General features: G+C 46.2%; 1 protein-coding gene across 1 annotated transcript in view; it reads right to left on the reverse strand.

The window, feature by feature from the left end:
* Positions 1 to 201: 201 nt before the first annotated feature.
* The window catches only part of LOC144174002 (uncharacterized), a 36,205-nt gene continuing 23,542 nt past the window's right edge, over positions 202 to 12,864 (reverse strand). Inside the window, exons 8-12 of the mRNA XM_077702403.1 lie at positions 9,890 to 10,150; positions 8,045 to 8,222; positions 5,462 to 5,658; positions 4,551 to 4,831; positions 202 to 1,357 (exon numbers count right to left, since the gene is read on the reverse strand). Of these exons, the coding sequence (XP_077558529.1) occupies positions 1,045 to 1,357; positions 4,551 to 4,831; positions 5,462 to 5,658; positions 8,045 to 8,222; positions 9,890 to 10,150 (1,230 nt within the window). The 3' untranslated portion in view covers positions 202 to 1,044. The remainder of the gene's footprint in view (positions 1,358 to 4,550; positions 4,832 to 5,461; positions 5,659 to 8,044; positions 8,223 to 9,889; positions 10,151 to 12,864) is intronic.

Here is a 12,864-nt window from a genome sequence, read left to right on the forward strand (position 1 = left end):
CAGCTATTAAAGACTGGTGCTAATTCTTGGAAAGAAATGTGAATGATGAATTGCAGGCAATCGCAACATGAACCACGACTTCCCTTTTTAAGATAGCTAGGCTGGATGTCACGAACATGACATCGTGAAAGTTGGCCGGGATCGGTCTAGTTTCTGCAGCGTAAATCTTTAGCATCGATTGACTCACAGCTCACAAAAGGGTGCTTTTAAAAAGTGCATGATGATGGTTTATTTACAAGATTACAAGCTCCCAAATGCAGGCCTGCAGAGATGAGATGATCAATTTTGGTGGCATAAATTTCTGAACAGCATCAAGAAACTGGACTCCAGTCACAAGTCGCCAACACTTCATGCATTGTAAGTAGTAAGTGAGCAACACACAATAAACAGTTCATTTGACAACACGAAGAGCACTATCTGTTCACTCCTCAATATTCCCTGCACATGAAGTCGTGCTCATGCAGCACAAAATCTGCGCTACTTGCACCAGGCAAGAAAAAGTCCTGCTGCCACACAACCACAACAACGAAGACTGGCCACCACTTATTTCTTCACCCAGTAGCCACTGGCAGGCTGTGCAAGAAGGCGTCACTGCTAGCAAGGCACTACAAGCACTGCAAAGTGAGGTATAGTCATAAAAGCACATAAAAGTAACATACTGGGACCCCCCGATGAGCCTGCTTGTTTTCAATAACTAAGGCAATACCTTCTCAACTAAACAGTCGTTTGCAGAACAGGAGATTTACAACTTCAAGAGCAGAGGCCACAGAAGAGTTTGCATGGCTGCCTTCACCTGTTAGCTACAAGAACACACAGCCAGTTGTTTAAGCTCGAGCTCTCCTTCAGAAGAGGCTTTGATTTTCTTTGCTGTTGTCTCCCCTGTTGTCTCCCCTTTGGCACATGTGCACTGAACACATGAAGTCTGCCACGTAAACTGCCTGGATGCAGCCACGGCTACAAGGGGAGCTCTAGACTGGCTGCTGTGGCCTAGTCATGTTGTGCGCAGATGTCACTCCTCTGCTACCACTGAACAGCTTGACGAGGCTAAATTGGCCCACATCCTGGCATTGCTGATGGTAACACAGTCCATTCGGCCCCAACAGCGCAGTTCTCTGCCACCGCAAAGTCTGCTGTCTGTTCCACCTTAACAGAGACCTCCGTAGTCTCTGGTAGCCATTCTTCCTGCATAACTTGCTCCAACACCATGGGCTGTAGTAGAGTAGACACTTGCTCAAGGTCTTCGGAGCAAGCCTGAGCTGAATATTCAGACTTGGGTATTGAATAAACAGACACGATGCTTGGGAGGGCCGAGGACTCCGAAGCCATGGCAGACAAGGATGACGCCGTCTTGGTGGACCTGAAACAGCCGTAACATTGCATGCTCAGTCTTTCACTGCATTTAACTGTGTCCCTTCTGTTTCAATTCAACAAAAATGGAAAGTGTCGAAACAGAATTTGTGGATGGCAGTTTAAGGAAAGCCCCGTAGCTTCCTGCTACAAGGCAAAAAGGCCACTTTATTTGGTGCCAGTATCAAGACATAAAAAAAAAATAATAATGTAGAGCAGGGAAATAAACTACATTTCTGAGCAACATTAACTTGCAAGCTCATCTCAAAATTGTCCCAGTGTTAACGATTTTATATGCTTTTTACTCTTTTACTCGCAACAATGTTGCAGTGGGGATGTCAGAAACCCATTTTTGGAAAAGAAGGAAACAGTGCGAGAGAGAAGAAATTAAAATTCTGTTGATTCACTCAATACTACTCACAAAAAAATTTGTGCGAACAAAACAAGCCCTACATTCACTAATTTAATTCAAGTTGTCTTTGTTATTGTCAACAGAATATAAGCACATAGAAACAAGACAAAAGGAGGAACACGTATGGACAGGAAAAGTGGTTGTTCTGTACGCATGTGCTTCTCATTTTGTCTCATCTTTGTGGACTGTTCACCCTTTGTCAAGACAGAACCAACCAGCCCAACAAACCACAATTTTGGTTTTTGAATTTTGGGTACCTACCAGCTGCTACACAAACAAATATACCAACATTTTACAAATAGCAGCAACCATAATGCTTGTATAGAGTACAGCAGGGCAACTGGTTGATCAACTTTCCAACTAATCAGTCAATGCTTTACCATGATTAATTTAGTTAAGCAGTTAACTGGTTGAAGTCATCTAAGTCAAATCGGCCAAGAGTGGCATATTAAAATTTTGCGTGAGCTGCTTTGAGCATAATTTCTGATTTCAATAACCCCACCTGAACAGGTGCTTGCAGCCCACTCAAGAAATATACCCCAAAAGCAAGAGTTTACGAACCACGAAAGCAGCCATTTTCGGTTATTTCTCTGCCGCACGGCAGCCCGCAGCATTAAGTGCGGTATTTCTCAATACTATAGACTATATACAACATCTCACAGGCATACGACAGTTTGCGGGCTGCGACCTCAAGAGAAATAACCTAAAATTGCCATTTTTGTGGTCCGTAAACTTTTGCTCGTGGCTGTACCTATGGATATCGTAAGCTTGCAAGTGGAGGGAGGGAAATAAAAAGGAGAGCGGTTGATTTTTTTCCCCATCCTTTCTTGTTCAGCACAAGGCCATATTCAACCTTAAAAATATGAAAAAACACGCATCTACCGTTGCTGCCTTTTGAGTGCTCAAGGAACTAACCCTTGCAGATGTAACCGACCGCAATTTAGATCTTTTTGGCAGGCATTTGCTCCCCCTTAATGTAATTCACAGAAAATGACAAGTTCCCAGAATGTCCAGGTACAAGGTGAGTAGCGAATTAGAATTGGAAATAAGGGGCTCGTTGAATGAATAAACAAAGGCCAGCAGTCAAGACCACCGAGGAAGGCAGAAAGGGAGGAATTCATCCATTTTCATGCTGAAATAAAATTTATTTTTTGGAAATAAAAGAAAGAAAGTGGAGAAAAACATGCTTCCCGAGTGGAACCCGAACCCACGACCTTTGCAATACCGGTCTGCTGCCACACCAACCAGGCTATGGGTATGGTGGCTGAGCTACCCTCCATTTTCTGAAGTATCTATTCTTACATGAATGTGATTTTTTCCTACACTTGCTTCGGTCGTGGGTTTGGGTCTCACCTAGGCTGTATGTTTTTGGACTTCGAACAAGGACAAAATTGAGCTTTTTTTTTTTTTTTTTTTGTGCCCCTGACAGAACTGAATCAATGGCAGTTTAACATGCTTGTTTTAATTTCCTCACGTGTTTTTTGGGGTGCTGGGCTGTCTGGCTTCAAGTGAAAAAAATCACAGCAGCATTGGCCTTGTAACAGCAGCCCACTCCTCTTCTTAACATTTTTGCACATTTTTAATTAACTGCACCGTATTTGCAGCCACGCCTTTTTTTAACACGGGCATGCCTGCTTTAACCAAAACTGTCGGTCTAGCTGCCCTGCTACCCGAGTGAGAGCAAAACAAAAGCATAGGCGCACTAGCATGGAGTGCACTGCAAACCGAAATAGGGATGCTCTTGGCAACATGCTGAAGTATACACCACAGGGCTCTTCAATTGTCCATCCCACACTCCCCGTGAATTGTCCAAGACGCAACACGGTATTCATTTTTCCCGAGCCAGAGACTGCAGTCGAAGAGCCTGAAGAACTGTCACCCCTATCGTAAAAATATTGAAACCAATTTAAAGTTAGCCCTGTAACAACAAGGCTAACTTTCACCACTCAGGCTGTGCGCATGCCCTACCCTGTTTATTCTCCGGAGTGAACCACTGTGCCCGGCACTGGAGGGCACATAACACCGAGTGGCCACCTGCTTTGTGGGGGGTTCTGCGTTTGCAGAGGAAACCCATGCAAGCTATGCTTTCTGTCCGCATTACATGCAGACAGCTTCCCAGTCCTAGAGAAGACCTCGAGCCATTGGTTAATGTTACAGAAAGGTGCCCCCAAGCTTCCCATTCCGGCTGTGAAATGGGATCATCAAATCATCATTAAGCAGTTCGCTTGCAGCTTTTTTGTCACCATGCACCAAACTACCCCCCATACTAGCTTGATGCAGCAGCTGTCTAAAGGCCCGTTCCTTCACAAGCACAATCAGAGCTGAGCAGAGTGATATGCACCTGTCTCTAAAATTACCCTTTCATCTCAAGCATTTGCAGCCTCTCAAAAAAATAATTAAAACAAAATGGATAAATCAATCAATCAAATAAATGAAGGGCCTTCCCAAAAAACAGTGCTTCAACTTCTTTGTCTCCTACGTACTTCAGGAATGTCATTGTGTTTGTTTGATCAAGCTTGATCTTTGCTGATACCATGCCCGGTAATGATCAGCAACGGGAGTCTGCCCCTGGTCTGCTACAAGAGTGTTCCCTACCTGAAACAAATGTAGCCCAGCAATGAAAACGCCATGCACAGACCACCCGGTCCTCACTACAAATGTGCCTAATTCGAGTCGTCCCTGTTTGGCTTGGCCTCTGCACCAACTCCAACACGCACGGCTGCCGAAAGCTGGCTGCCCCGCCAAGACGGTCGCTCTCATGCAACCCCGCATCCCAGATGGGCACACTCACGCGGGCTGTCTCCTGGAAGCTGCAGGCTTTGCGTCGGACGGCTGTTCAGGGTGAACGACCTGCAGATGCTTTCCGAGCCGGTACTTGGAGGTGAAGCCCTTGGCGCACAGGGGGCAGTGGTGGGGGAAGGCGCGGCTGTGCTTGGCCACCCGGTGGTCCCGCAGTGTGGCCTTTTGGGTGAACGAGGCCCCACACGCGTCGCACTGGAACGGACGCTCCCCCGTGTGCGTGCGGATGTGCGCGGACAACTCGAATCTGATGCGAAAGCCCTTGCTGCAGATCTGCGGGAAGCAGAAGCAGGCGGTGGGAACGGGGTCACTCGCCTACCAGCCAAAAGTTCGGATAAATTTTTTGCCCACATGCAAGCGACCAAGTGAGGAGAAAGAATTGCTGGGGTGCTCATTCAGAACTTCTGCGCCTTCATCCAAAAATATTAGACGTAGCTTTAATGGCTGTAGAAATGCAGAGTAAAGGGAATCTCAATGCACCCATCATCAAGGCACGCATGTGCTTTCAAGGACAAACGCCCCCATGCACATGCATCCATGCCTTACACTCAAAGACAAAAACAGCTCACATTTCCCTCGCACACTCCCTTTGTAACGTGTACAAAGCACATTGAAGGGCACATTTATCCCACATTTCTTTTATACAATGCAAATGCCTATTTATGACCAATGAGTCTTTGATGATTGAATAAATTACATGGGTTATTTGGCACTGATGCCAACTTCACAGCCTACATCAAAGTTGGGTATGTCTCTGGTGTTCTAAGTATCACTGACTGCATCTTAAAAACAAGCTGAGAGAATTTAGTTGTTTCTGAGCAACCGACAAAAAGAAAGGCCCAAAACTTGGCGACAAATCGCAACAATATAGTCAGTGTAAACCAAACCAATTGATGGGGGTACCTGGCAGGTGAACAGCTTTCCATGTTTGGGTCTGTCTTGATGTGCCGACATCTTGTGTGCAGACAGGCTGCTCTCAAACTTGAAACGGAAGAAGCACTTATCACAGCTGAACTTCCACTCCCCACTATCCCGCCTTTTCCGCACTTTCGCCCTGCTTTCCTCAGAGGCACACTTGAGCACCGTTGTGCCGTCAGGCACTGCAAGGGGAAAGAAGGAAAGAAAAAATTAAAGCCATTCCACTCAACGTGAAAGCTGTCGGAAGTGCAGAGCAATGATTTGCCATAATGGGCTGTAGCGCCGTTATCCGCTCACTGCTACCACCCAACGCAATTCAAATTTCCCACCATCGCAGAGCTCGCGCGACACCTGCCTGAAACTGCGCCAGCGGGAGTTCTGTTCTTTTTGTGCTTGTTTTTCCTCCCGCTAGTGCGGGCGTTGTACTGCCACTTTTTTTTTTTTCCTTACTAAAGTAAAAACCAACCCAACGAGCGTTCCTAACTAAACGAACGCGGGTTCTGCCGGTTAATTATGCATATTTTGCCTCAAATTTACCTGCAGTTTTCTTTGCACTAAACAACAGGGAGACGTATGACAAGCGCCAGCATTTCGCGAGTTTCGAACGCTTATGACTATATAAACCACTTGGCTTTCGAAGCCTCTGGGTTACGCCTTGACGACAGCCGCTACGACAAAACGCCATGTGGCTCTACTTGGGTCCAGCGAGCAAGCTACAACGACAAGGCGAGCCCCTAAAGTGCTCTGCACTTAAAAAAAAAGCAGAGGCAACGTCAGCCACCACTACACCTGCCTCCAACAAAAAAATAACTAGGCACAACTCTGTGGCCCTGAGCATTCAAATAGCACGACGGTCTGCTGGCTGCTATTGCAGAAAGGAAGGAGATGCTATGAGAGAGAAGGACTTTTTGTCTCCCTCTAACCCCTCTCTGCTTTGTACATCTACGACACAGTGAAAAGAGACACTTCCCACCCTAATGCAACTACCAGCATCTGTAAAAAACGGGATGCAGACAGTTTCTGAGGTTGGGTGGACATAAGAATGGTATCGTAATTAAAAAAAATGTGCCTATTTAGTGAAATTAGGTTCGCGAATGTAGACAATTTGGTGTTAAATTTTTCAGGAATCGTATTGTAATTTAAAAAAAAAAATTAGGTGCCATTTTAGCAAGATTACGTTCATGAACGTAGACAATTGGGTGTGGAATATTGAAGGAGTGGTACCTTAATGAAAATAAAAAGCAGCTGTTTTAGTAAAATGAGGTTCTTGAATGTAGGCAATTGAGTGTGGGATTTCTGTGGTTTGAAAAACTGAACACCAAAACACACAGTAGTGTACACGCTACAAATGACAACAATTTTTCTAAATCCAGACAACATGTCTTGCAAAATGCAGTGAAATGCTGGGCTACTCAGGTAGCCCAGCAGTAAGTTGGTCCACAACAATGTTCTAGATATGCGGGAGACAAGCACGATGGGAAAAAAGGAACACGACAAGAATGCGTGACCGTTTCTGTCGTATTCGTTTCTTTTCGGTGTCTTCGTCTCCTGCTGCTGCACATCCAAAAATTTGTCTTTCTGTAGTTCAGTGCTAGTGCAAGCACACTGCAGAACAAGCTTAGATACATTCATCTGCCCGCAACAATTTTAAATTGTGCATCCTGCCCATCACTGCGCAGACGGTTGCTATAGCAGCCCTTGTAGCAAACCGGTTAGCAAGTGGGATATCTACTTTAGAACGATTATCCCTTCCCGGCCACTTCAAATTGTTTGCCTCGTCCACTGCTACAGACAAATGGTGTGTTTGTAAACAAAAGAGGCGGATACTGGAAAAAGCTGCAGGCATCAAGGCATGCTGGCATTGAAAATATGTTCTCACATGAGTGCTTGAGAAGATATTTGTTTTGTGCCAGAACTTGGAACAGTTGTATTAGCAACTTTTGATTGTTTTTACCAAACGCAAGCAGCGTATAACAATACTCGGGCATCCTCTGAGATCGGCTCCATGCCACTTCACTGAGCCGGCCACAGGTGGTCATGTCATGACCAGCGCACCTGCGCAATGTCATATTCAGCACATTTGCAATTGCTCTGTTTTTACTTCTTTTTTTTTTGCCTATACCCTGGCCATCCTTGCTGATGTGTTCTGCATGGCAACAGCACACAATTTCTTTTCCAGCTTTCAGCACCTTCAGCTGTGAAACAAATATGACAACTCATCTGCGCACGCGTGGGCTCCACACACTCCCGGCCAGAACTCTAAACCATGCCAAACATTTCAGACCATTGCAAATAAACCTCCTCCCATATTGCAAACACTCTTTCTCTTGCCCATACCATACCACTGTTATTGCCACCACTGCATCTGCATAAGGTCGTATCTCACCACTCATCTGTACAGATTGTTGCCACAGCAGCCCTGTCTCTCACTACAGGAAGCACCTCCGTCGCTGTAGGAACCTTGTTGCTCTCACAACCATGATTTCACGAACTGCAGACCGAAATCCTGGAGTGACCTCCCGTCTGGACATGTCGCTTGAAAAGACGCAATCTGGGCAGCCCACTCACGTGTCTCTGTGTATTTCCTCTTGTGCTTGGCCAGCTGTTGCCGGGTGCTAAAGGTGTGCAAGCACACTTGGCAGCGCACTTCGGAGGAGCCGTTGGTGTGAGACTTGATGTGGTGTTCGAGCACGGCCTCGCTGCCAAACAAGCGCTTGCACGTGGCGCACACGTGACCTTGGCCGTCCTGCAAGCAAAGAGGCAACGCAGAGATCACTTGCCGCGAAGCCAAAAAGACGACACCAAGCACTAAGGCAACGGCAGCGGCCACACACTCATCAGACAGTCCACCTGTCTGCCAGCTCTTCCCAGAACAGCAGCCACTGTGCAAGTAGTTTCTGCAATGTCCCAATACCCAACAGGCCCCACAAGTCAGCATCCCCAAGAGCCTTATTAGGGCAAAAGCCTAACATGTCCCATTGGAAGGCTGACCTCAAATGACCCCGGCGCAGACGCGGATGATGCGAGGGAGCTAAAGGGGCACAGGCAACAATTTTCGGCGTTAATGTTATTACACATTTCACTTCCTCTACTCGACAGAATACCCTGGCTGAAGTATGGAGCGGCCTGCAATGCATGGAACATACTTCAGTTTGACCTCGTTTATTGTGCCAGCGGAGCAGCACGCAGAGCGGTGCGCAGCAAATGGACATTGGCGTGACGTCACCTTGAGATAGTGAGAAGAAGTGACCCAGCTGTGCGCTTCCAGCACTCGTCAGAAACTCACGGTGTCACTTCACATGCACAGACCGGCAAGTGGCGACTGGGCCGTGCAGATCAGATTTGGGGAAAGGAAAATTTGAGTGCAGTTGGCCTTTGAGGAAGGCCAGAAGTGAGCTAGCTGTATAAAAGAGATGAATAATCATTAACATAGTCAATTGATGATTGACTTCTGACTCATAGTAATGATTAGTAAGGTGGAATTAAGATGAATTGGGTTGGATGAAAATTAATTAGGCTAGAATAATAACTGATTAGCAATTGATAGTAATTATTAGCAAGGTGGGATTCAGGTAGATTATAAGGGTTATTAAGATGAATCAAGGTGGGTTAAAGAAAATATTAGGCTGTATTAAGACTAATTAAGATGGATTAAGGCAGACTAAGGTAGACTACAGTAACATTAAGATGGATTATGATTGATCAGTGTGGATCAGGGACGGTAAAATAGTGTGGCTGCTATGTCAACGTGTGGACATTTGTATAAACGGTACTCGTCGCAACAGTACACCGGTTTTCACCTTCAAAGCACGTAAGACGTGCTGCAACAATTTTAGTGGGCAGCACCTTGGCATCCGGTACAGTGGTTTGGTGGCAGCGGCAGCGACAGCAATGTCCGTGTATTTTTAGGTACAATCCAACAAGAAAAAGAAAAAACTCCCAGTTTTTTCTGTGCTTTTGTGCTGCAAAGGGTAATAAGCTAATTTAAAATTATGAACATTTATTATGAGTCTGACAGGAACAGACTTTGGAAGAAGGACAGTGAAGGAGAGGAGGGGTGTAAAATTGTGTTGCAACACCCCCCCCCCATCTCATCCTACACCACTGCAGTGAAGTTGTGCATGCTGATCGCAAAAGCCATTTTTCAATGTAGGACTCGGGGCTACCTGTAAACTTCATTAAAGATACCAACCGAATTTGTGGCAATACTCTGCCCTCCTGCTTGAGCATGTATTAACTCCCCAAGTTCACTTGGCTCCTTGTACAATGTGGCTCCTTGCTTAGGCCTTTTAATTCCTAGTTGAGAGTTCGTGTCCTTGCATTTCTTCTGTAGTCCCGCCTTTGTTTTTGTTCTGCAATTGCCATGCATTCAATCACCCCATTTGCTGTGGTTAAAAAGCAGTCCCCACTGACCCGGTGCATGCCGACGTGTTCCGCGTACATCCTGGGGCAGACGAGGACGCGGGGGCAGTGCGGGCACTGCTGCTCGCCCACCGAGCTGTGCTTCATCCTCTGGTGGCGCCTGAGCTCCCACCCGTGGAAGAACTGGCTCGAGCACTGGCTGCACTGGAGCCGGCTGCCGTGGTCCAGGCGCACGTGCCGCACCAGGCTGCGCCGGTTGAAAGTGGTGTAGTCGCACTGGGTGCAGCGCTTCCGCAGTGGCTCCAGCATCGCCTGAGAGTTCGTGCACAACACGAACAGCCATTCATCTTCATGTACTACACACACAACTGAATGCGGTGGCAACGACGTGACGTTGGGGGATGCACAGGGGATTCATGAGTTGGAATGTAAGGTGCGTTGCTTCATTCACAGCCATTTTGAGAATGAAGGTATTCAGTATTTTCATTTGTAAAATTCTAAATCATGGCTGGATATTTGAAGCATGCTATGATCTCTTTTTAGCATTGCAACAAGAGCTGCAGCTGCTTGTGATTCGCTGTGCCACTGGATCATTTTTTATTCAGGCAACATAGAAAAGTGTGGTGATAAGCTCCCCATGAACAGCCTTGCTACGCTAAGATGCAAGTGCACTTTCTGTTAGGGACTAGGCCAGAACTGCAGCTGACTTCATGCACAGGTAGGCGTGAGACGTTATAAATTAAAACAAGTGAAGTACAAGCCAGTTGTTACTGTACTGATTGCTGTCCAGAAATATCCATTTGTGAGAAGCAACAAAATAATTAAACCACACCACACAAGAGCAAGCGTCAGGTATTAAGTTGTCACACCATGCCAGTTCCAGCAGCACAAATTAGACAAAGAAGAAACAAGGAATCTCTATACAACTTCACGGCATTTCTAAGCGAAACAAACATGCCCTTAGCCTCCACGTCAACCTTAAAGGGGCCATGCAGACAAAATACAAGTTTGTTTTATTCGAAAGATTTAGTCTTTTATAGTTCCCTCAGCGCTTGTCCGGCAGCAAACGATGCATTATTCACTAAGAAATTAAACGTTTTATGCCAAAATTTTGATTCTCCCACCAAATCGTGCGTTTTCGTGGCATTGACAATGACGTATCCAGAGCAGGGCCTTAAAACTAGCCTGCTGACCAGGGCTGCTACTCACAGACAGCCATTTGGGTATTTTGGGTATCTTTTTTTATCACTCACTTTCATAGATGGTGCTGCAACACCGCTGAAGTGCCAGCATTTGCACTTTGCTCCTGGCTGGACTTCTATACCTGCTGTATTTTTGTTAGGGTTCATACTAATCGTTTCCTAGAAGAATTAAGCCCGTACTACATGGAGCGATTTCGCCTGCGAATTCGCTGATGCGGCGCCGCTCGTGTGGCAAAACCACCTTTTTTCATTGCTGCGGCAAAGTGCCAAACATTTGAAGCGGTCGAGCGAACGCCGCTCATGCGGCATGTGCGGCGTAGAGGGGCCGGACCTGCGGCCAATAGGAGCACAGCTCGGCACCACTTGCACGCTTGGAAACCAGATGGCGTTGCTTGTATGAGCGCGACAAAAGCGCGGGCACACCAAAACGTTTGTCTTTTCTGCTGTGTGTGCGTATATTGATAAAGAATTGGCGATTCTTACATAAAACCGCAAATAAACTTATATTTACCACAAACCAGGCACAAACAACTTGCCAAGAAAGTAAAATAAAACCACCCTTGTTAGAATCCCAACAACCTTTGCTGGTGGCAAACTTAATTCAGTCTGCAAACAAGGCGCATCTGAAATGCGAAATTCGCGGCTTTTGCAGGCCCCATGTAGACGACAATTCCAGGCATTGCGAACTTCGCAAGTGCGAATGTTCGTTCCAGCGGATTCGCAGGCGAAATTCGCTCCATGTAGAATGGGCTTTAGCCATGATTCGACAATTATGGTCATGTAAGTGACTGTGCCGCTTATTTCAGTTGGTCAGTGTTGCGTCAGACAAGTGCAATGCGTCCAACGGCTGTGTTGGACAGCGTAAGCCGGCAATGTGCCGAAATAATTGCTTCGGGATTTACGCGTTTGTTCATAACTTCGATTGTTTACCCCAACATTCTTACTGCTATAAGAAGAATGCCCCTAAATTTAAGCGCCAATAGCTGGTTCAGAAAGCTGACTGATAAGCCCTGCCTAATTTGCGTTTGTTTTTGCCGGCCTCAACAAATCACGCAGCTGGCTGGTATGGCATCACAGGCTCTGTTGCAGGAAATGAACTAGTGGGTCGCCAGGCCATTCCATTTTTTTTCAATTACATAGCTTATTTGAGCCAAGCTTACGTTAACTCTTTTGCAACTGCGCCTATCAAAATCGATCAATTTGATCGATACTTTGGGAGGGCCTTTTCACAGCGTTCCAGGCGTTTCTCGAACAAGTAAAGCTGTTCGGAGTTAGATCAGAAAATGGCCTTTCAAAATAAGTTTTGTTTTCATTTTTTCAACGAAAACATGATTTTTGACACGCTTTTGAATCACCTGGGTGTGGAAAAGGGGCATGGTCATCGCGCGTCACTGCTACCAACGAAGAATGCGTGCAACTTGTAATTACTCTGCACCAGCGTTTGTTTTTTGCTATCAGGGCGTGAATGGTGAACTAGCAAACGATTTTCAATCGTCAGGTTCGCGCTCTGACAGTAATAATCCCAGAAATCGGCTGAAAATGTCAAGCAGTGCCTGGTTGCAAAGCTACTGTATGACTTTAGGCAGTTTTATTGCCTTTGCGCACGTTGTTCTAAGTTCCGTGGTAGTTCTACTACCCCAGGACCATTCACAAACAGTTTACAACAGTTTCGGTTTCGTTTCTGCATCGCGAAATTCATATTTTGCGCTACTACGCAGTTACCCAACTTCAAGGCTACCTGCCATGGTGCCTGGAGCGTCCACGACTGATCCTCAAACAAAGCACGCCGCTCCTGATTTCCCCCCACCCTAACCCGATTTCTGC

The sequence above is a fragment of the Haemaphysalis longicornis genome, unplaced genomic scaffold, assembly GCF_048455015.1.
Source record: "Haemaphysalis longicornis isolate Haplotype H1 unplaced genomic scaffold, Haemaphysalis longicornis Haplotype H1 scaffold_3, whole genome shotgun sequence".
In the NCBI taxonomy this organism is placed as follows: domain Eukaryota; kingdom Metazoa; phylum Arthropoda; class Arachnida; order Ixodida; family Ixodidae; genus Haemaphysalis; species Haemaphysalis longicornis.